This window comes from Stegodyphus dumicola, chromosome 7 (assembly GCF_044657685.1).
Source record: "Stegodyphus dumicola isolate Sdum_Otavi_A_Nest chromosome 7, ASM4465768v1".
Lineage (NCBI taxonomy): Eukaryota > Metazoa > Arthropoda > Arachnida > Araneae > Eresidae > Stegodyphus > Stegodyphus dumicola.
In genome coordinates this window covers 117594659-117618514 of record NC_140774.1, presented here as the reverse complement: position 1 = coordinate 117618514, position 23856 = coordinate 117594659, and the positions used below count along the sequence as shown (strand labels likewise).

At 30.8% G+C, this 23856-nt stretch overlaps 1 protein-coding gene across 1 annotated transcript in view; it reads left to right on the top strand.

Annotated features, from left to right (window-relative positions):
- The first annotated feature begins 2577 nt into the window (after positions 1-2577).
- LOC118202804 (neural cell adhesion molecule L1) overlaps positions 2578-23856 on the top strand; it is a 46403-nt gene continuing 25124 nt past the window's right edge. The window contains exons 1-3 of the mRNA XM_035375006.2: positions 2578-2734; positions 14847-15125; positions 19600-19784. Of these exons, the coding sequence (XP_035230897.1) occupies positions 2644-2734; positions 14847-15125; positions 19600-19784 (555 nt within the window). The 5' untranslated portion in view covers positions 2578-2643. The remainder of the gene's footprint in view (positions 2735-14846; positions 15126-19599; positions 19785-23856) is intronic.

The following is a 23856-nucleotide window of genomic DNA, read 5'->3' as shown; positions in this document are numbered from 1 at the left end:
GATTTAAATTAAAATTAAGTCTCAATTTTTATATAGAATTACATAATGCAGCTGCTGATGTTAAAGAGTCTGCTGATTAAGTATTACACTTCCTTTCAGTTATAGCTTGAATAGCTCATTTGTTTATGTTTCTTGTTACTGCTTTACATCAAGAAATTACAAACAAGTTTTAGAATCTAGCGACTTATAATTTTATGCAATTTCTTTTTTTTAATCTATTAACATTAATCATATATTGATGTGTACACCACATGACTCCCTTGTATTGGAATAATAAATTGGAATATTAAATTATACGCATTTTTTCTTGCATTTCATTTAAACTTATTGGATTCAATTAAATCTATTTCGCCGACAGCGCATAAACCACAATAGAATAAATGCATTCTTTAAAATTCACTCTAGTATTTGTTTACCATAGCGACACTCTGGCGCTAGATTCACTTAACAGTATTAATAATTATATAACAGTTAACTTATATAATAATTTTATAACGGAAACTAAGTTAACTGTTATATAATCCAAAAATTATATAACAGTTAACTGATATATTTCGTTCATATTATAACTCATAATGCACAAAATTTATATCATTTAAAGAATACAATTATCTAATCGTTGCCACATGTTCTATTCAAATACTATAATAAAGCTAGAATGATGTATAAAAGAAATTAAGCAAACAAAACAAAAAAGAAACAGTTTTTCACAGATGATTTAGTATTTCTCATTTAATTAATTCAGTTCTCACTTCGCGGGAAGGCAAAAATACATAAAAACTCAAAATATCTATATTTAAAATTACGAAGTAAATCTTAAACGCTTATTTCCTCGAAAAAATTCCAGAAAGGATTAAGCATGATTTAAATAATAAATGAAATCGTTATCTTTGTTGTTGCGAAGCTAAGTTTCTCTAGATTGGCAACAAATCCACTAGTCTCCTGTTTCAAATGTAAACATCAATGGCCGCCATTAAAAAAGGCTTAGCGGCAATTAAACAATTTTAAAATTGCTGATAATCTAAAAATATTGCACAGAGATTTACTAAAGGCATAAAATCCTTAACCGGAAGATAAAAACAACATAATTCAATGATTTTTAAAGCAAAAAATGTACAATTTACCAACATATAAGAGTAAAGAAACTGAGATCACTGAGCCGGGTAACAGAGTGGATAAATATATTTATATACGTTTGGTGCGGCCGATTGCAACCAAAATACGAGGTGCACATCTACATGTTATAGCAGTCCTATATGCAAAATTTCAACGTTCTGAGGCTACTCGTTTTTGAGTTATGCGACATACGTACGTACATGCGTTCGTACAGACGCCACGAAAAATTCTCTTCAGAATTAATTTTAAAGCAGTTTTATAATTTTTTTGAAGGAAAAGAGTATTTTATTCTGTCCTTACGTACAGATATCACGCAAAAACATCGTTAAATTGCATTCGATAGCGGTCAAAATGGATATTTTCGTTGAAATATGCTGCCTGAAACTTTTCGCGATTACAATACTTCCTTTTTACTTCGTACAAGGAAGTAAAAAAGCCACAAGTAAACTAAGATTTCTAAATGAAAACAAGTACTGCAGAAACAATTGGACCGAAAGTAGGCTTTAGCAAAAAATTAATTTAAATTTCAGCCAAATTAGATTCCAAACATTAGGGACAAGTTTGTACAGCTTTATAGAATAAATATTCTTAATTTGAATTTGTTCTATATCGCTACACTCAGGGCTTAATTTCTAAAATTAGAAGTGCCGGAACCTTTTGGAAGATCATTAGTAAAGAGGAACAAGAGTAAATAAATAAATAAAATGACTATTAAAATCCTTTATCATTTAAAAATTAAATAGTTAATTATTATCAAATTAATAAATAATTATTTTATTAATATTAGCAATTAATATTTATTAATTATTATCTAACCATTAATTAATAATTGATTATTATTTATTAAAATAATTCAGTAAAATGTAAAGAGGTAAATTAACATTTAATAAGCGGTTTTTAATATAATTTTATTGCTGTTAAAATAAAACTTTTGAGATTAAATTTCTACTGAAATTGTAGTTCCGTTAATTACATAAAAGAAATGCCGAAGCCTTTTTATGCTGGGCTCCGATGCGCTCCGGCTAGAATTATCATTTATCCCATGAACTGAAAAGTACCGGAGCCGGCACAATTTAAGCTCTGACTACACTACATATTTTCCAGTTCTTGTGAAATGTGGGTTTTTCAGTCTGTTGAAGCTAAAATGAGTAACGGTATAAACAGCTGAATCTTGAATAGCAAATTCTGTAAGAAAGTTTGGAAGATTTTTGATGAAACAATAAATTACCGAGGGAACTTTTCGTAATTAAAACTTATTCTATACAGTAAACAATATTTTAAGTAGTTAAGTTTCAACTCCAAATATTAGAATTTTTACTTTTCCGATGAAAAACAGAAAATATTTCAAAATGAAATACGAAACTACTGTTAGGAGATGCTACAGCGAACTTCAGTGACGTCACAGCCGAACGAGTCGCTGGCTTTTCGTTTGTTTCCCCCAAGTGAGCTAACCTGTTCTTTCTACGAACCTTGGTAATAATTGATGGCATGAGAAATGGTGGCAACAATATCTGAAATTTGTAAACAATGTTCTCGTCGTTTTGCATCAGCCGTAACTCGTATTACTGTTTATTATTGATTTCTGTTATTGGTGTTAATTTCTGTAATGTTTCATTGGGTGAGTTTTTATGAATCTGATGAACTGATATTTATTTGTTTTATAAATGATTTTATATGAAGTCCGAATTTTTAACCATTGTTATCGATACTATTATAGCTGTATAAAAAGCGAAATTATAATGATACTGAAGAGAAATCACTGGAACTAAGGAGTTTATAATCATCATATTTTCATTAAAATGTGCTGAGCCATAGTAGTTTTAACTTAGTGGCAGATCTCTTTTTGTTCCTTATCGAAATATAGCTTTGCATTTTTTTTAAGTTAATGTAATGTTAATTTAATGTGTAGAAAATTGGAGGTTTACATGTGTTTAAAATCACATATTTTAATTAAAATGTGCTGAGCCATAGTAGTTTTAACTTAGTGGCAGATCTCTTTTTGTTCCTTATCGAAATATAGCTTTGCACTTTTTTAAGTTAATGTAATGCTAATTTAATGTGTAGAAAATTGGAGGTTTACATGTGTTTAAAATCATTGCCAATTATTTTAATAAAATTTTACCTTTTATTCTTATTTTACATTTAAAAATGTGATCTTTAAATTTTTATTAAAATATGCCTGTTGATCATTTAAGACTAATTTTTTTAGAAAGATTTAAAAATTCTTATTTATTTTTGCCATCTCAAATTTCGTCAACATTTACAATTGAAAACATTGGTTTTTCTGCCCAATGATTGTTTAAGATTGCATAAAATGGACAAAGAAGTACAAAACATGGAATAAAAAGTATGTTTGCTGTCTTAAGTTTAATGTGCAAGACTTTAAAGCAAGTGTCACTGAAACCATGGGACCTAATGCATTGATTTTCATCCTGTTTATATTAAAGAATTGAACACCAGAGATTCAACACATACAGTGATCTGTGCTTTGATTAATTATTATTGCTAAATCTATTATGGGGGAAAAGTATAAAGGATAAAAACTATTTCAATTATTATTTAGTTTTCATTAACTGTTAGAATATTAAGTGAAGAAACATTTTCAGAGATGATGATCATTCTCTGGCAAAAAATAAATTAATGTATTTTTATGTATGAGAATGTGGTTTATTTTTTTTAATATTTTACCGTCTCTTTACATATCAATGTAGCATAAAGTGACCGCATTTTCATTGAGACAAAGTGGAACAAATGGAATGAAATGAGAATTATAATTTAGTTATGAAAGCAGAACAATATTTCAAAAAATATATTTTATTATATACATTCATATATTTGTCTATAAATATACAAAAATATATTTATTATTAACTATTGGTAACTGTAAAAATATTTGTAAAAATTTGAATATTATGTTTTTTAATTAATTTAATATTTTATTAAAAAAATTATGATTTTCTTTCACAGTTATATTTTTATCCGAGCGAATATTTTGCAATAGATTCGGATCATTTAATAAAATGTAGTGAAATTTGTCACATGAATTGGTCAAATTATATTTTAGGCATAATACAGATTTTAAAGATTTAATGTTCAACTGTATTTTTTCAATTGTCCACATTTTATTGATACTAGAAAAAACATGTATTGTTGCTGCATTTGTTCCTGAAAGGGAGAGCATGTTTTCTACAATTTCCAAAATATTTTCATAAGGAATATTCGTCTGTTTAAAATGAAGGAATAACTCCGTCCATTTTTTTGTGTGTTTCCGCATTTGCCGACGACCAACATTTAATTTTTTGGGTTGAGTAGACTTTAAGGTACCCCTTGTATTAAGGCGAAGTTGTTGTTTGATTTATCTCCAAGTTGCTGTTTCATTTATGGTAGCCTGAGTAGTTGAATGTTATGGAAACCTATTGTGACGTAATCGGGTGCATGATTCTGGAAAATTTTGAATCATGGGATGTTTCGTAAGCGTTTTTGTGGTGTGTGTTGGTTTGATTCTTTAGACGGTAGAATGGCCGAATGTAGCAAGATTAATTTGAAGTTTCTGTTTCGATTTGAAGCGAAAGGGGAAAAGTGCTTTATTTGACTGGTGTGTAAATGAAGGTTTACTTAGTAGCCATTATAAAAGTGTCCTGTATGTAGGAAGGATATGCGTCTAGTCGAACGTAAAATCCGTTTAGATGGATTTGAATGGGTTTGTAGGAAGAAAGGTTCAGATGGTCACTATGTGAAGCGTTCAATCAGAAAGAGTACCTGGTTTGAAAAAAAGTCATTCGAGTATGATCGATATTTTGATTTTTACGTGGCTCTGGGTGTACGAAGCGATCTCGAAAATCATGGTAAGTGAATATTTACTTTTGGTAGTGCTTAAATGTATAAAATGTTTTTCCTTTTTTATGTTATTTTATTGTTTGGTTTAAAATGTATTTTATTGAGATTATGTATTTTTGTTTCCCTATATTGTAGAATTTAGTGCTCCTTTGACTTTTTAAATGAAAATATATTGATGTGTACATGGACAAAGAAAAGGGAGTGCGCAATGCAAGTTTGTGCAATTTGAGGATTTTTTTTAAGTGAAAATAGGTCGATGTGTACATGGATAAAGTCAAAGGAGTGTGCAATGCAATTTTTGTGCAGTTCGGGGATTTTTTTTAAGTGAAAATAAATCGATGTGTACATGGATACTGAGTTTGTGCAATTGTTTGTCTTGTTATTTTGGCTTCGCAAGCCAAAGTAACGAGTCAAAGAATTGCACAAAATCGGTATCCATGTGCCGCCAAAAATCGCCAAGTTTTGCCAAGGGGTACCCTAAACTATTACTTTTACCAATTTTTTCATCAGTAATAATGTGTTTTTTATTAATGGCATCTTATCAAAAATATCATTTTCACAAATATTATTGTTCGAAAAATGGTTACTAATATATTATATTAAAAAGGTTTTTCCACATATTCCCATAAAGTCTTCTTTTTTAATGTCACCCAATGAAAGTTTTTAATATCCTCGAATTTAGCTGCCCATTCTTCAAGATATTCCAAGCAGTTATTATAAAAATTTCTGACTTCTTTCAGAAAATCAGGTTGTTTAATAGCACTTTGTTCTTCCAACCTAGTGATGTCCTTTCGACTAACTAAAGGAACGTAATTGTTATCAATTCTTTCCCACAATTTTGTTTTTAAATTATTGATTTCATTTGACACTTCCGTAACTGAAATTTTGTCCCCTTTAATAATTTCCACAGCATTGTGAAATAACGTAACTTGGTTTTGTGTGAACTGAAGCCGAATTTGTGATGTGTCATTTTCAAAACAGAGCTACAATATTTTTGGACATAGTGATAAAAAGTATGATTTTAATGGTTCATATATTTTGAAAATATTTTCTACAGCTGGAAAAAAGAGCTAACCACCGTGTTTTGCTGTAATCAATAATTCTTTTACATTCGATTTCTGTGCTTTTACAAAAATCCCTCAAACTTTCAAACATGCACAGTCTATATATATAAATACGAATAAATTTTTGCAATAATATTTTCAACATGCACTGGAAGTAAGTCAGATGCTGTTTGAATAGTATTGTGTAGAATGTGTGCTGCACAACTTATACGAATAATTTTTTTGTTTCAAATGTTCGTTAAGTTTCGTAAAAATGTTATTGATACCTCATCTAGCTTTTCCAACAAAATTTGCATTAGAGTTACCCTCACAATAGGCAATAATTTTATTGTTTAAATTATTCTTTTTTAAAATAGTACTTATTGAATAAAAAATTATTTGTAAAGTTTCACCCAGCAATGAAACAAAATCTAATATTCTAATTTTAATTCCTGTTTTTGGATCAAAAGTCTAACAATTCTAGGAAATAATTTTAAATGTTTGTGGTTGGAAGCATCATAATACAGTGTCTTTTAATATGGACGTCCATAATCCGGAATGATCTATAATCCGGATACGCATGTGCATAATACCTTTATGCATGAGCGTTTAATGTATAACGGATGGTATAAGCTAGGCTAAAATTATCTAATTATCTATTTCAGTTAATGCTGCAGATTGTGTTGTTCCTTAATCTTCTAATTGAATTCGGCTTATTATTTTTTGCAGACTGTTGGAGCAATTTTATAAAAAGTAAGCATGAACTTTCGATTATGTCAAAAAAGAGTTTCCGATTCTGGAGCTGCCAAAGGATCTACAAAGCGAAAGCATGTTTCGATGTCCATCAAACAAAAAGTGGATTTGCTGCAAAAAATGGATAAAGGCATGAAGAAAGTGACAGAGACGTTAGTGAAAACGAAAAATTTCGATTGACAAGTTAGTCGGTATTCTCGGCACAGCAATTACAGGACTTGAATAGCGGAACTTTGTAACTGAACAAGAAATTATGTCTGTTTATAGAATTAAAGGGAAAGTATTAGCACATAAAACGAAGCAACTTAAACAACTTACATTGAAAGAAATGTTTAATAAAGTAAACAAATAAATATTAAGACTTTCTTTTGTAAATTTTAATATCCTTTAGATCATAATTGCTCTTTATTTCATAAATTACGGTTTCATATTTTTAATTTTATAATTTCTGCATGCCATCTTACCAGATTTAAATTGATGATCTATAATTCGGAATCACCGAAGTCCCGACGAGTCCAGATTAAAGACTTTGTACTGTATATGGATATAAATGTGCATTTATCTAATTCTTTCTGCAATTGTGGAAATGAATATGGTGAAAAAACATTATAAATAATTGCTTCCTTTTTTTTTTCCTTGCACATGCAAATTTGTTGTCATACAATGTTTTGATCACTTGCGACGTACAGTCATTTGATCTGAAACTTTGATTCTGGTTTATGAAGTGGAAAGCAAATAGCCCTTCAGCTGATGCTAGCTGTTCCTCCGTTGACAATACATATTCCTTGACGAGACGAAACGACAATGTTTGAACATAACCGAGTAAATCTAACTCATTACATCGCCTACTTTAGTTTATTCTGCATGCATTTTATCTGTTTTTTAATTTGTTTATATTCGCTATAATAATTAATAAATAATAGGTACTATATTTTTATGGTACATTTAAAATAATAAATGCAAATGTTTTCCAAAAAGCGGGACATTTTAAAAAATCCGCAGGAAGTCCTTCAAAAAGTGGGACGTGTGGTCACTTTAGTGTAGCACCTTTGCTGCTTAAGAGAGGATAAGTTTAAATGATATTATATGTATTTTAAAAACTACTTCAGTTTATACGATATTATAAAAAAAATTTTTGCAATGAATTTGTATAAAATGTGACGTTAAAAATAACTCTTACTAGTTATACTGGTTGTACAAATGATTATATAAGGAATTTGCTATAAGCAATTCTGTGCTACATTGAATGGCAATGTCTACTATTAACAGTTTGCCAGGTTATAAGAAGTGTGTCATTATTGCTAAGTTTTGCCTTTTAAACATAAACATGATTATTGTTGTGTTGTTACATTAATATTTACATGTGAAATTATTGTTTGGTGTATTTCACAGGATTTGTCTTATATTTTCATGTATGAAACAAACAAGAAAGAATGAGTGAAATGTTATCATATATTTGCAAAATATGATAAAATTGTATTACCATTCAATTAACATTTGGGTACATGTAAATGTACTACGTGCCCACAAAAGTCCTTATGTGATCTTTAATTTGACAGTTATTAATTGTAGATGTATGCTTTCAATCCAGAAATGCTTTAAATAAGAAAAATATTAGTTGTTGCATTTTTGAATTTAAAAAATCTGATGTGTACACCACATGACTTCCTTGTACGGAATATTAAATTATATGCATTTTTTCTTGCATTTCATTTAAACTTATTGGATTGAATTAAATCTACTTCGCCGACAGCGCATAAACCACAATAGAATAAATGCATTCTTTAAAATTCACTCTAGTATTTGTTTATCATAGCGACACTCTGGCGCTAGATTCACTTAACAGGATTATATTTCATTCATATTATAACTCATAATGCACAAAATTTATATCATTTAAAGAATAGAATTATCTAATCGTTGCCACATGTTCTATTCAAATACTATAATAAAGCTAGAATGATGTATAAAAGAAATTAAGCAAACAAAGCAAAAAAAAAAAAAAAAAAAAAGTTTTTCATAGACGATTGAGTATTTCTCATTCAAGTAATTCAGTTCTCACTTCGCGAGAAGGCAAAAATACATAAAATCTCAAAATATCTATATTAAAAATTACGAAATAAATCTTAAACACTTATTTCCTCGGAAAAATTTCAGAAAGGTTAAGCATGATTTAATTGGCAATAATAAATGAAGGCGTTATCTTTGTTGTTGCGAAGCTAAGTTTCTTTAGATTGGCAACAAATCCACTAGTCTGCTGTTTCAAATGTAAACAATCAATGGCCGCCATAAAAAAAAAAGACTTAGCGGCACTTAAACAACTTTAAAAATGTTGATAATTCTAAAGATATTGCATACAGATTTACTAAAGGCATAAAAACCTTAACTGGAAGATAAAAACAACATAATTCAATCATTTTTAAAGCAAAAAATGTACAATTTACAAACATATAAGAGTAAAGAAACTGAGATCACTGAGCCGGGTAACAGAGTGGATATATATATATAAATATATTTATATACGTTTGGTGTGGCCGATTGCAACCAAAATACGAGGTGCACATCTACATGTTATAGCTGTCCTATGTACAAAATTTCAACATTCTGAGGTACTCGTTTTTGAGTTATGCAAGATACATACATACAGACACCACGAAAAATTTTCTTCAGAATTAATTTTAAAGCAGTTTTATAATTTTTTTTGAGGAAACGAGTCTTTTATTCTGTTCTTACGTACAGATATCACGCAAAAACATCATTAAATTGCATTCGATAGCGATCAAAATGGATATTTTCGTTAAAATATGCTACCTGAAACTTTTCGCGATTACGGTACTTCCTTTTTACTTTGTACAAGGAAGTAAAAATCAATTTTGTAAAAATTCTGCTATCCAACATTTTATATGCTTCCTGGTTTCTGTACCTATATTTAACACCTTGACTGCCATGTGCATCATTGATGATTCACAGCTGCCTTACTTTTCAGAGCCATGTACTTCAAATGTGATTCACAAGTATTGTATTGTTTGAAGCCATGCAAGTCTTGCTTCACGAATAGATTTGTATGGCTAAAATTATTTCTACAGCCTCAGAAAGTTACTCCATAGTCTTGTTTTCTAGCTTCTGGGAGCTTTTTCCCATAATTTTTTATATGATTTTAATATATATTCTGCTGTAAAAACTTTTAAGTAATTATCATTTATGTAGAATTAATACAATAAAGTTGTAATTTTAAAAGGGATTGTGTTGTTTATTGAAAGAGTACAAGACTAGTCGAACATTTTAAGATGTTTATGCATTCACTAAGTTATTGATTTTTGGTTATACAGTCAAAAGTCGTTAATCCGGACTCGTCGGGACTTTGGCGATCCCGGATTATAGATCATCAGTTTAAATCTGGTAAGATGGCATGCAGAAATTATAAAATTAAAAATATGAAACCGTAATTTATGAAATGAAGAACAATTATGATCTAAAGGGTATCAAAATTTACAAAAAAAAAAGAAGCTTAATATTTATTTGTTTACTTTATTAAACATTTCTTTCAATGTAAATTGTTTAGGTTGCTTCGTTTTTTATGTGATAATACTTTCTCTTTAATTCTATAAAGACATAATTTCTTGTTCAGTTACAAAGTTCCGCTGTTCAAGTCCTATAATTGCTGTGTCGAGAATACCGACTAATTTGTCAATCGAAATTTTTTTGTTTTCAATAATCTCTATGTCACTTTCTTCGCTATCGGAAACGAATTATAATGACGAGTAATTTGATTTAAATCATATTAAAGACGGAGTACATCGAGATGAAATACTACATTTAGTAAGGAATTATAAGCCAAATAAAATAAAAACATCTGCCTTGAAGATAAGGATAGTGCTGACAGATCAACTTCCAATTCATTGAGGTCCGCGGCGTTCCCCCCCGTCCCGCTGCAGAGCTGTGTGAAATTGGTAAAGAGATTTCGGAATGGTTAGGTAAACAAAGAATATGCCTTTATCCATTTTTTGCAGCAATTCCACTTTTTGTTTAATGGACTTCGAAACATACTTTCGCTTTGTAGATCCTTTACATATTAGTAAATATATATCAGAAATTTCACATAATCGAAAGTTCAAGCTTACTTTTATAAAATTGCTCTAACAATAAAATAATAAGCCGGATCCAATTCGAAGATTAAGGAACAATGCAATCTGCAACATTAACTGAATTAGATAATTTTAGCTTAGCTTATACCATCCGTTGTACATTAAACGTGCATTCGTAAACGAATTTTGCACATGCGTACGCGAATATTCGCAGCTGTAAAGGTCTTACGCGCATGCGTCAAACCGACGCATGCGCGGAAAAAAAGAATTGTAGCTTTGAGGTCCGGATTATAGATCGTTCCGGATTATGGGTGTCCGAATTAACGACTTTTGACAGTATATGCTGTTTTACTGTTTGTCTAATTTTACTAATTTTTTACTATCAACTCATGTTACTTTGCGATGAATTAAAGTTGTAATCTGTTTATAAATACAAAAAATATAGACGTGTAGAATTCTGAAAATGAAATATGAACAAGAAGCCCTATTTCTAGTTTCGTGACACAGAATTATGTTTGTTACCAAAGCAAATAGTGTACAGATACAGGTCACAACGTGAACACTTCAGGGCCAATTGTTTTTATTTCATTATGCTGAGTATATTGGACTGGAAGTTTCTTGTGACATGAACATCATTTGTAACAATAGTTGTGATGCACATGACCTTTCTGATTAAAAAAAAATTAATCTAAGGAGTGAATTTTCAGCGGCTCACTCCGAAAATAAGGAAAACAATAACAAGTTCAAATAAAAACTAGGTACTGAACTCATTTTTATGATAAATAGGACAAGAAAACCCTAGAATTAAAAAATGGCCCAACAGAATACTTTGCCCAATTTTTCTGTGGCAGTCAATATGGTAATAAAAGATTATACTTATTCTAAAAAGTAAAACACAAAAAATTTAACTTGATAGGATAAAAATTGACTGAGATATTTAAATTCAAAATTTCAGAATTTAGTTTCTTTTCTAGCTTTAAAAACTAAGTTGAGTTTTATCCTCTTTTAATTTCATTCAATTATTTTTTTAATGATTTTCTAGTGTATTAATTTTATAGGTGCTTCTTTGTTAAAGTGGCCACTGAGCCTTATTAACTTAAGTTAGCATATTTAATCGTCCCATATGTAATGCACTAGTTTTAGATGTCACCAACGGTGTATGTGGTGGTGCCTTTAACTGGGAAGTACTATTCTTTACTTTAAGATTTTGTTATGCATGATATGTTGAAAACATTTTCACGTACAGTGGATGGACAAAAATATGGAAACACCTTGTGAAATGCATGTTTGAAAAGAAAGATTGATTTTAATGAAATATGTAGGTGGCACTGGCATTTTTGACTACTGACGCCACCTATACAACTTCGTAAATGTGCTAAACAGTTCAGTTGTTGTCGGAGTACTGTTATGTGAAGTTGTCATTGCATTATGTCAGAGTTAACAGACTTCGAACGTGGGCAAATTGTTGGAGCACGTATGGTAGGTGCTTCCATAAGCAAGGTAGCCGAGGTGTTTAGTGTTTCAAGAGGTACTGTATCGAAGATTTATTCCGCATATTTGAAAAGCGGAAAAACATCATCTGCTAAATCACAGCGCGGACGAAAGTGTGTCCTGAGTGATCGTGACAGACGATCATTAAGGGCAATTGTGATGAAAAAAAAGAAGACCACAGCTGCAAAAGTTACTGCTGAAATGAATGTTGTGTTACCGAACCCTGTGAGTACCAAAACAATTAGAAGGGAGCTTCATAAACAGGGAATTGCTGGCCGTGCTGCAATTGAGAAGCCACTCATCAGTGATGCTAATGCCTGTAACAGGAAAAGGTGGTGTTTAGGTCATAAAGCCTGGACTATAGAGCAGTGGAAGCGAGTAATATGGTCTGACGAGTCTTCTTTCACATTGTTTCCCACTTCTGGCCGAGTTTACATCTGGAGAACGCCATCTCAAGCCTATAATACAGACTGCTTGTTGCCAAGAGTGAAACATGGCGGGGGTTCTGTTATGGTTTGGGCAGCCATATCGTGGTTCTCTGCTAGCCCCATGATAACTGTGTCAAGGCACATGACTGCCAAGACTTATGCGAACATTTTGGCCGATCAAGTTCATCCCATGGTACAAACTTTGTTCCCTGATGGTGATGGTGTCTTCCAAAACGACAAAGCCCCTGTTCACACAGTTCACATTGTCCAGGACTGGTTTTCTGAGCACGAGGATGAGTTGTCTCATCTCCCCTGGCCACCACAGTCACAAGACCTGAATATTATCGAACCTTTGTGGTCTACATTGGAACGGAAAGTGCATTCTCGTTATCCACCGCCAATATCGTAATCTGAACTTGCCACCGTTTTGCAGGAAGAATGGTATAATAGTCCCTTGGCAAACATACAGGAACTGTATTTATCCATTCCGAGAAGACTGCAAGCTGTTTTGGATGCCAACGTTTTTCCTACACCATATTAAGCAAAGAAACATGTTTTTTTAAAGGTGTTTCAATATTTTTGTCCAACCCCTGTAAGTAATTAATGCATTTTCATATATTAAAAAGGTAAAAGTTTGCCATTGGGTGTCCTTGTTTATTGGCGATTCTTTTTTGACGACAAGATCGCGCCAGGAAGGCACAATTTCAAGATGGCCGCTACACAAAACCAAAATAAGAAGTCAAAGAATTGCACAAGATCTGTGTCCATGTACACATCGATCAGTTTTTACTTAAAAAAACATCCTAGAATTGCACAAACTAAGCATTGCGCACTGCCTTAAATATTCCATGTACACATCAATCTAATTTCATTTAAATAAAATCGGGAAGCTAAAACAAAGTTAAAACTATCGTGGTAACCAGAAGTGAGGTTTCATCGCCAAAATGTGAAAAAAATTGTTGCCAATCAAAGAGGGGCACCCAATTCTACACTTGGAATTAGAATTTTAATGGACACCCAATTCCATTAAAATTCTCATGCAGTTTTATTACTTTTAGATTATAATCAGTTAACCATATAAAAAAACTCATTAGACTAAAAATAATTTTCATTTTTAATTTATACAAAACATGTTATGAGTTGGCTATGTGCTAGTGCTGAAGTTTATCAATTTTCTAGCACACAGATTCTTTAAGATTCTGTGAATAAGATCTCTTTTTTCGAAAAAAAAAATTATATTGGTTAATACTTTTAATGGCACTCTGCATAACAATGCTCATTATTTAATTAATCTATTAACATCAGAAACTTTTTTTTTAAACTGATATAAATGCACACTTTTTCATTCTATGAATGTCATTAGTTTTAAGCTTATTAAAAAAAGTCATAAAACTCAGATTAAAGTAGAGTATGTAACTACAATTTATTAGTACAAAGGAGCTTTGTCCCTGAGGGACTATTGTTTTTGTTTTGCGATTTTGCGTCGAATCACTCTGAATGTCCGTTTCAGTTTTCAAACTGTTGCCACCAAATGTTATTGCCCTTTATTTATATTTGAAGAAATTAAATAATGAAGAATCTGCATAAATGTATGTATGTTTCTCGCATTATGTTAAAACAACAGTACCTAGAACGATCAAATTTTGAATAACGTAATCCTCATTATTTAATTAATCTATTAAATCCTACTGCGAATATGGGCATCTGGAAGCCCAATTTTGGAATTTGTTTTATCATCGATTTCATATTTTGTAAAACTTTAATGAATTTTTGATTAACAAACTCAAGGATTTCAAAGCGAGCAATGGCAATGTTGTACAGAAAAAAACAATTTTATCTCCAGCGCATGAGACTATGTATCGGAAATTCTAAAGATATGCTCAGTTTAAAATTATATTGCAATATTGCTCTTGAACTGAATTTTATGGTTTAAGTGCAAAGAACAGGATTTTTAATAAATAAAAGTAACACACAAAATGGTAACAAAAAAAAAGCACCCCTTTGAACATAATGTAAAATCTGGAACTTTTCAAATAAAAAAAAAAAAAATTATTTTTTTATAAAAATTTTTATATTTTAATTTTTCTTTGTAGCTTATTTAAAAGTGATAGCTCCATTATCTCCTGTGACCGAAGCTGATCTTGGATCACAGCTGCTTTTGTCCTGCAATGTTAGTGGTGAACCTCCACCTTATTTCATTTGGTTGAAAGAAGGACGTTCCCTGCCTATGAATTTGAGTTGGGAACCGCCGTATAATGACCGACAGGTTTTAATCTCATACTCGGTCCTTTCCATTGATGCTGGAAATTACACCTGTTTATCTAGCAATCTGTATGATTTTAAAAAGCAGAATACACAACTTAGAATAAAAAGTAAGTATTTTATTTGTGTTTTCTTAGTGGCTGTTTTAAAGCTGATATACTTTTCCTCAATTTTAGAGAAAGAGTATCTGTTTGTTATATATCTACAAAGTTTTAGGATTGCCTTTTTTGGTACTTAAGTATATCATGGTCACCTCAGAGTTGCCAACTCTCCCGATTGAGGCGGGAGACTCCCGATTTTCGACCGCTCTCCCGCTAATCCGATTTACAGTATATTTCTCCCGACTTTTTCTTATTCTTAAAATTTCTCATGATTTTTATGGAACTTGTCTTAATACTTTGTTATATGAACAAAAAAAAAAAAAAGTGATTTTGGACATCTGAAAGCAATTAAATTTTCTCTAGATTATATCTAAAACAAAACCTTGCAAATTAGATAACTTCTGCTTTGTGAGTGATAACTTCTGCATATAACGTATCCAGAAACATCGTTCTCCAGTTCTCCAATGGGCATCGTGCTCCACTGCGTGTCATCTGGCATATATTAGCCAATGAGGAAAAAGCAAGCTGTTATTTGGATGTTCTTTAGTTATTTCGGTCATTTTGTCCTGAGTTGTGTGAGTAGTTGTGCCTTCGGGAAATAGTTTTAGAAATTATAATCTTTTGTTATGTCTGCGAGAAAGGTGAAATACTCATGTACGTTTCAAAAATCATACACAGTTGACTTTCCTTCCATTATTTCCTCAAGGAAATGTAATAAATTTGCGATGTGTACCGCCTGTCATTGCGATTTTTCGATTTCGCATGGTGGAAGAGCGGATGTTCTCAAACATGTGCATACACAAAAGCACAAGGACAACATGAGTTGTTTTGAAAAAAACAAAAAATTAAATTTTTCTTTGGAAACAAAGGACCAAAAAGTTATTAATGCAGAATGTCTGTTCTCTGCCTTTTTAATGGAGCACAACCTGCCACTGAATGCATGGGATCACGCTGCAGCTTTATTTAGAAAAATGTTTCCCGATAGTGAAATCGCTAAGAAATATTCAAGTGCAAGAACCAAAACAGGTGCAATTGTTAAAGAAATGGATTTGAAAAATAAATCTTCAGTTATTGATTGCATTAAAACAGCTCCGTTCTGCCTCTCTACGGATGGAAGCAATAATACCGATTCAAAACTGTATCCAATTGTTGTTTCTTTTTTTGATCCAGAGTCTTCAGAAATTGAGTGCAGTTTACTTTCTGTCCCCACTTTAGAAGGACATTTGACAGGCTTTAATATAGCACTGCTAATTATTAAAACTTTAAAAGAAAATGCAGTCCCTCTGGATAATTGCTTAGCACTTGGTGCCGATAATGCACCAGTATTGGTAGGCTTGAAGACTAATGTTACAGGCATCTTGAGAAAGGAAAATTCAGATTTGCAGATTGTGAGGTGCACCTGTCACCTCTTAAATTTAGCAGCTAAAAAAGGGGCAGCTTCTTTACCAATAAATGTGGATGAACACATTGTTGATATTTATTATTATCTTGAAAGGATTTCTAAAAGGAAGGGAAAATTGAAACAGTTCCAACAGCTGCATAACAGCAGTTTACAATTAGAAAACTTGGATGAAGTTATAAAATCAGCTAGGATTGACACCCAGTGGAGTTTAATTGGAAAACTGAAAGATGCTGATGGAATTTTAAAATATAGTGAACTGTCTAAAATTATGTTGGCCATCTTGACAGTTTCCCATAGTAATGCAGAGTGTGAGAGGATTTTCAGTGTTGGGAAAACGAGAACTAAATTTAGATCTAATATTAGTGATGACACATTAGAAAAACTTTTATTAGTGAAAGCAGGCGTACGTGGCAATTGCTATGAACAAAATTATGAAGCTTCTTTCTTAAAGAAAGCAAAATCTGCCACTGTTTATAACATTAGTTTTTTTTTTTTTTTTTCCTCTTAAACTGTGCAAGTAATAAAAATGTTTTTTATGTGTAAGGTATTTTTGTGTTGCTTGCATTTAAGAATTAGTTACTAGTTATAGTTAATTCATTTTTAAAAACTATATTTTCATTTAAAATGTCTTTTTAACATTGTGAAAATTCTCCTGATTTCTTAGAAAAAAACTCCTGATTTTTGAGTGTCATAGTTTGGCAAGTATGTCACCTTGAAAAAAATCACAACCTTCATAATGAATTGCTTAGAGTTGATCATGAACAACTTTTGCAAGCAGTGTAATTTATTCCAGACAGTGAATGTTTTGCATATTTTAAACTACTTCTTATATCATTGAATGGAAAGTGTTCATCAGCCGCAAAATAAACAAACCATAGTGCTTTTAAAAGTAATAGTAGAAAACTAACTTCACAGTTTGAATGCCTTTTTGCTTCTCCTAACTTTAAACCTTGCATTTCCAAATGCTGTCATTATTGATATATAGAGGCATTTTATAATTATTTTTGCGTATTTCTTTCAGATACAAAGCCTGTTCCAATCAGTAATCGTATTTTCGCTAAAGTTGAATTGTTTTCTCCCACCACTTAATTGATACTAGTTCATCTGCTCAAAAATAAATAAATCACATTGCTGTTACAAATGTATTCAGGAACTAATTGTCAAAACATATGTTTTTCTTCACTCGTAGCTTTACACATTTCACTTCCAAACAATTTCACTTATACATAGTTTCATTTCGTAACTGTTTTTATGTATTCAAATCCGAGATAAAATGCCTCTTAGGAGAGCAATGTAGCGTCTTCCCCAGTCATCAGTAAATAAGAAATAATTAACATTTTTTAAATAAATAGAAAAGGTTTTACATTCTTTAAACATTTTTATTTTTTTTAACATATACCCTACTTCTCTTATCAGTCCTCCTACCCTCAGTCATCAGTAAATCAAAAACTGTTAACATATTTTTTGAAAAAGAAAACACATTATCATACAGTCTTCTCACATTTCTTGAGACAAGTGAACTAGTTAACTGATCATTGTTAGAACTCCTACTGGTAATTTATCATTATTCATGGTGTTGTTTAAAAGTGCTGACCATAAAAATTAAGAAGTACCAGCTCTTTATTGGTGAATGCGTGTTGCTATGGATTCAGTGTCTGAATAGTCAGAAGTATAAAAGTTTTCATTGTAAAATGCAGCTTATTATAAACAAAAGTTTATCTGCTCTTAATCACCCCACATACTAACCGCAGTTGCAGATTACTTTCTGGTTTTAAAGTATAACCACACTTTAAATTCCACCATTTTAAAAACATTGAAAAAAAAAAAAAAAACCTGTGGTAATGAGATGAAGGATTATTGACTTTCATAAAGTAGCCTAGAAGCTGTTTAAATGTCTCATAACATGTATATTTCAGGTGGGGGGATGGGACAATTCTGTATCTCCCTCTTTAGTGGACTGATTGAAGAAATTGAACTTGCATTTTTCATGTTTTGTTCATAATGTTAAATCTTCATAGATACAGAACATATACAGCTGAAAAATGTATTATTAAAAAAGAATAGATGAGGCAAAAACAGTTTATAAACTATAGTCACTATAGTTTATAAACTATCTCCTGTTGAAACTGAAGCTGCTAACAGAGGGAAACTTACTGTATAATGAAAGGATAAAATAATTTTATTTAAAACCATAAGTTTTCCATATAATTTTAATATCTTTTTTTCTTATTATTTGCTAATGATCATGGTCATAAGACACATCAGAAAATGTAATTTTTTAATAGTTTATATATTGACATAACATAAAAAATGTTGAGAAACATAACTATTTTGAAAGAATTATAGAGGAAGATGAGCCATTTGTAATTTTAAACGTTATGATATGATGAAAAGAAAATATGACAGTAATATCCAAATATATAAATTATAAGTATCTTAAATTATATCAGCTACTGTTACGTTTTTATAAAAAAAGGATTAAGTGAGTTGAAACTAACTGAATTTCTTATCACCCGTGTCCCAGAAAACACACTGATATTTTTAACTTTTCTGTTACTTTGAATAGAAAATAAAGTTATAAAAATGCTCATTTTATGCATTTAAAATTTAGAAATACTCATTATGTGTTTTTGCAACAGAAATATGCAGCTGCTACTTATTTTAGATAAAATAAGGAAAATGAAATAATCTTTTTAACTTATTGAATTTTGTATGGTATTTTTTAAGCATAAATCTTTTACTTAAAGTGCTGTAAGTAAAAGTTTTAAACTTTTTACATGAATGCTCATAATGTAAATGTGCTATGTTTTTTTATTTGAAAATCATTCTTATATATCTATAAAAGTAAAAAATATGTGGTTATCTCATGCCAAGTATTGGTTGTATGGTTATTTATTCATACAAAAGGGGAAAAAAACAACTTGCATACAAAAGAAAAAAAATCAACTTGCATGATAAGAATTGCTTAAAGTTAGAATTGTTTTATGTTATACATTTTAATTATTCGTATATTTATTTGAAAGTATTATGATAACAATGGATCTCATATATTTGAGTGTGTAATTGTGGAGATTCTTTCAGCTCCCCCAGGTAAATTACAAAATGTTAGTGTACATCCATCTACTGTAGTAGCTACAGTCCGGTGGCACGTAGATAACGATGGTGGTTATCCGATTACTAACTTTACTCTATTGTATCGACCAACTAATGCTAGTTCATCGGAGAAGTGGCATGTACCTCAACCTGTGCATGTCAGCCCTTCTGCAGTAAGTGTATTTTATTGTGTTTAAATATGTAATTTTTTTAATTTCAAAATATTTTCTGTTCTGGATAAATATGCATCTTATATTACCATTTTCAAAAGATTTATTTTTTAAAACCAAACTTTTCAAATTTTAATAAATATATCGTTTTAGATTTAATCATTTCTGAAAATGAGTTAAGGTATATGCATATCATGATTAGTGTACCAAATAAAATAAATTGTAATTTCTACAAATGAAATTTTCAATTTCCAAATAATCTAGAGCAGTGGTCTCAAATTCTAGCATTTTGGTAGAAGTAATTTAGACTAGCACTCAGGCTGATTGCTGAAAGTGAAAACGTTTGACAGGATGAAAAGTTTTTTTTTTTTTTTTTTTTTTTTTTAACAAAGTGAAGAGGGTTCCCCTCTTTTCTTTTTCTTTCTTTCTTTTTTTTTTTTAAGTAACAAAGTAAAAATTTTAAAAATAAATTAAAAAATGTTTTTTTCTGAATTATCATAACATGTGTAACCAATAATAACAAGAAAAGAAACATTTAAATTCATACTAATTTTCTGTCTAAAATCTAAAGTTTGCTATCTGTAAGAAATTTTTATGGGTTATAATTTGGAATTCAAACATTTTTGTAGGTAAATATTAAATTTTCACTTTTATTTATTTCAAATATTCTTATAGGTTGAATTAATCACTAATTTAATTTACCTAAAATAAATAAATTACAAAACCTGTCCAAGGGGGGGGAGAACTTGAAAATAAATAATGACAACCAATGCTCTTTCTTTGATGTATTAAATTTTTCTTTGACACATAAAAAAATACATATATTTGTACAGGGTGATCAGTGAATAAGCCCTGATTTCAAAATTAACTATCTGTACAACAAAAATCAATAGAATTATGCAGTAAACTGTGCGTTTATTAGCAAAACTGTAAAAATGGTGTACAGAAGTTCAGAAAATTTAGTTATGAAAATCGTTAACAGATGGTGGTCTAATCACAATGACCTATCAATAGCCTTTAAAATGTGCTTCGAAGATGAAAGTGATCAGTACGACTGTTGGCTAGTGAAAACTAGCCACGGATCTGAACGGATTGCATCAAAGACAGGTTTGAAGTACACGATCACACAAAAAATATTCAAAAATAGCCTATAGCTGTTTCCATACAAAATACAAAATCATCAGGCAATACCCATAAAAGCTGTGAAACAAAGGGTTGACTTTGCGAATCAGATTCTAACAATGATCGACAACTACAGATTTGATGTTAGCTGAATCTGGTTCACAGATGAGGCACATTTTCATTTGAATGGAATCGTTAATAAATAAAACTGGAGATTTTGGGATTCCGAAAATCCTCATTTGTGTGAAGAGAAAGCACTGCATTCGCCTGCGCCAGAGGCATTATTGAACCCTTTTTTATACGAGAAACAATAACTACTGAGCGCTACGTTACAATTTTGAAACAATTTGTCAGCACTCAACTAGTGTTGGAGGATCGACCAGGTATCGACTGATTCATGCAAGATGAGGCTTGACCACATCGAACAGATAAAGATTTTCGCTTTCTTCATGAATACTTTGGGAATAGCGTAATTGTGTTAGATTATTCGTAATTTACTGACACAGGAATAGCTTGGCTTCCATATTCCTCCGATCTGAGTCCTTGTGACTTTCTGTGGGGCGCATTGATAGATACTGTCTATTGAAACAATCCCGTTACTCTAGATGAGCTTGAATCATTGATTGGTGTTGCATGTGATTCCATTTCTGTTGAGACATTGCAAGACACGTTGTCAAATTTCATTGTTCGTTTACGCCACCTCATTGTTTCGAACGGTGAACATTTTGAAAAAAATTGTATTTTGATTGCAAAGGATACTTCTTCAGTCTTTTTTTTTTTTTTTTAGACTCCTTTCAGGGAAAGAGTTTTTAGCGCAGAGCACCATCTGTTAACTATTTTCATAACTAAATTTTCTGAACTTTTGTACACCATTTTTACAGTTTTGCTAATAAATGTACAGTTTACCGCATAATTCTATCGATCTTTGTTGTAAAGATATTTAATTTTGAAATCGGCTTATTTGCTTATCACCCTATACATAAATAATTGTAAACTTCTTTATTTCTCACTATAGCTTTAAGCTACAGCACATCGTGGCATTTCGATTTTGATAAAATTTGTAACCTGGGATAGCAACTCGCCTTAGCACAGCTTATGCATGTACACTAACAATACTTCATGCATGCATGGTAGACATGTTTTTTGGTATGGTAATCTATACAGATTTCAGCCATGTATAATCAGCTGTTGAGAAATGTGTGCCTCGAGTTGGCCATGAGAAATTTAACAGCAGTTCATTTCCATATGCAAAAAAATAAACTTTTAAACAGTATTCATAGGCCAAAAGATAAATTTTAGTACTGTTTGAATTAATAATTACTTATTTGTCATTCAGATATGTGGAAATTTATTTACTCAGGATTTAAAAGCATCTGTGGAAATAGACATTAATTTTTCCCCTCACTCATGTTTATGTTTTTAAATAGCTTTAAATAATTGCTGTAGGTTTCTGTAGCATGCATATATTCAGTTAACTTAACCTTATTTCACATTTATTTCCTTTGCATTTTTGTTTAATATTTCATCCATATTTTTTGATATCATAATGAAATTTCCTCTTTTTGAATTTATTTCATTCTTTGGATATTATTTAATTTCAGTTTTTAGATATTCTGTTTCAATTAGAGTTAGCAATACTGTAATTTACACTGGTCACTTCATAGTACAGAACAAATTAAACACTGTTGCAGAATTGTAAAAAGCAAAATTGAGGAAATAAAATAAGGTACTTCTGAATACAATTATGTACATGATGATGGATAAATATTAGATCTATAGGATGTAGGAGAAAAGTTCAGAGACCTGAATCAATATACTGAGTGAAGCTCATGTTTTGAGTTAGAATTTTACAGATTTTGAATCTTTAAAAATTAATTGTAGAGACACAGATGCAGGAAAAAATATAATCGTTCATGAATGATGCAAGACAGAAGCTGGATGATGCAAAAATGATCTTTTATAAGCAGGAGATGAAAAATATAAAATTGGTTTCAGCAAGGCTGAAACTGTTGATCTGAAGCTCTGCAGTGCAGAGTGATGTCCACTACACTGATACTGTATGGAGGAAAGTGAAATAAAATTGAAGACATCTAAAGTGATTCACCTACATTTAAAAGCAGTGCAGAAGAGATGATGATGTAAGCAAACAATTATACATATAGGTCTAACATATTGAATGGATATGCTGTGTAGGGTCTGGAAAAGTAATCTTCTGGAATAATGTCATAGTTTAAAAGATTTTAACCAAACTTGCAGCATGATTAGTTTCCACATTACTGCAGAAATTTCATTTAGCTTTTTGAGGTAGCTGTAGTGTAATCAATCTTTAAGTCTTTATATGGATTCTTGTTTTTGAGAAACCAAAGAACTCTGGTAAAAAGAAATTAAAAAATTTATTTTTAAAAATTTCTAGCTTGTCTCCTTGGCATTAACCTGTACAGAAAAAGACCTTCTGTAATAATCATGCTAAACATAACATATAACTAAACTATGATAATTCAGAATTAACTTCTGCAGCATGACAGAATTTAACAGAATAATATATCTTTAATCACCAGTTTATCAATTTTATCCGCGAAACAATGCTAACAGTATATAGGAAACCCCAGCCAATTATGTCAGTGAAGTATGATGTGTGCTAAGGCAAGATGCTACTGTAACCATGGGAAAAAATTACTGAAAACTATCTTCACAAATTGTAGATGCTTTTTGGTCAATTTGGCTTTTATCTTACTAATTTTCAACTACGAAAAAAACTGTTCACATATATGTGTACTTCCAAACAAAGTGATTATTTTGATTGCAAAAATTCATAACTGAAGTTATTTATCTTTTTACAAGTATAATTAAAAAATTAATCTTAAGTATCTTAAATCTTTGAATAAAATTTATATCATAGTATAAATTAATTAGCTCCATTTGTAGATTTTCTGGGATGTTACTCACATTCCTT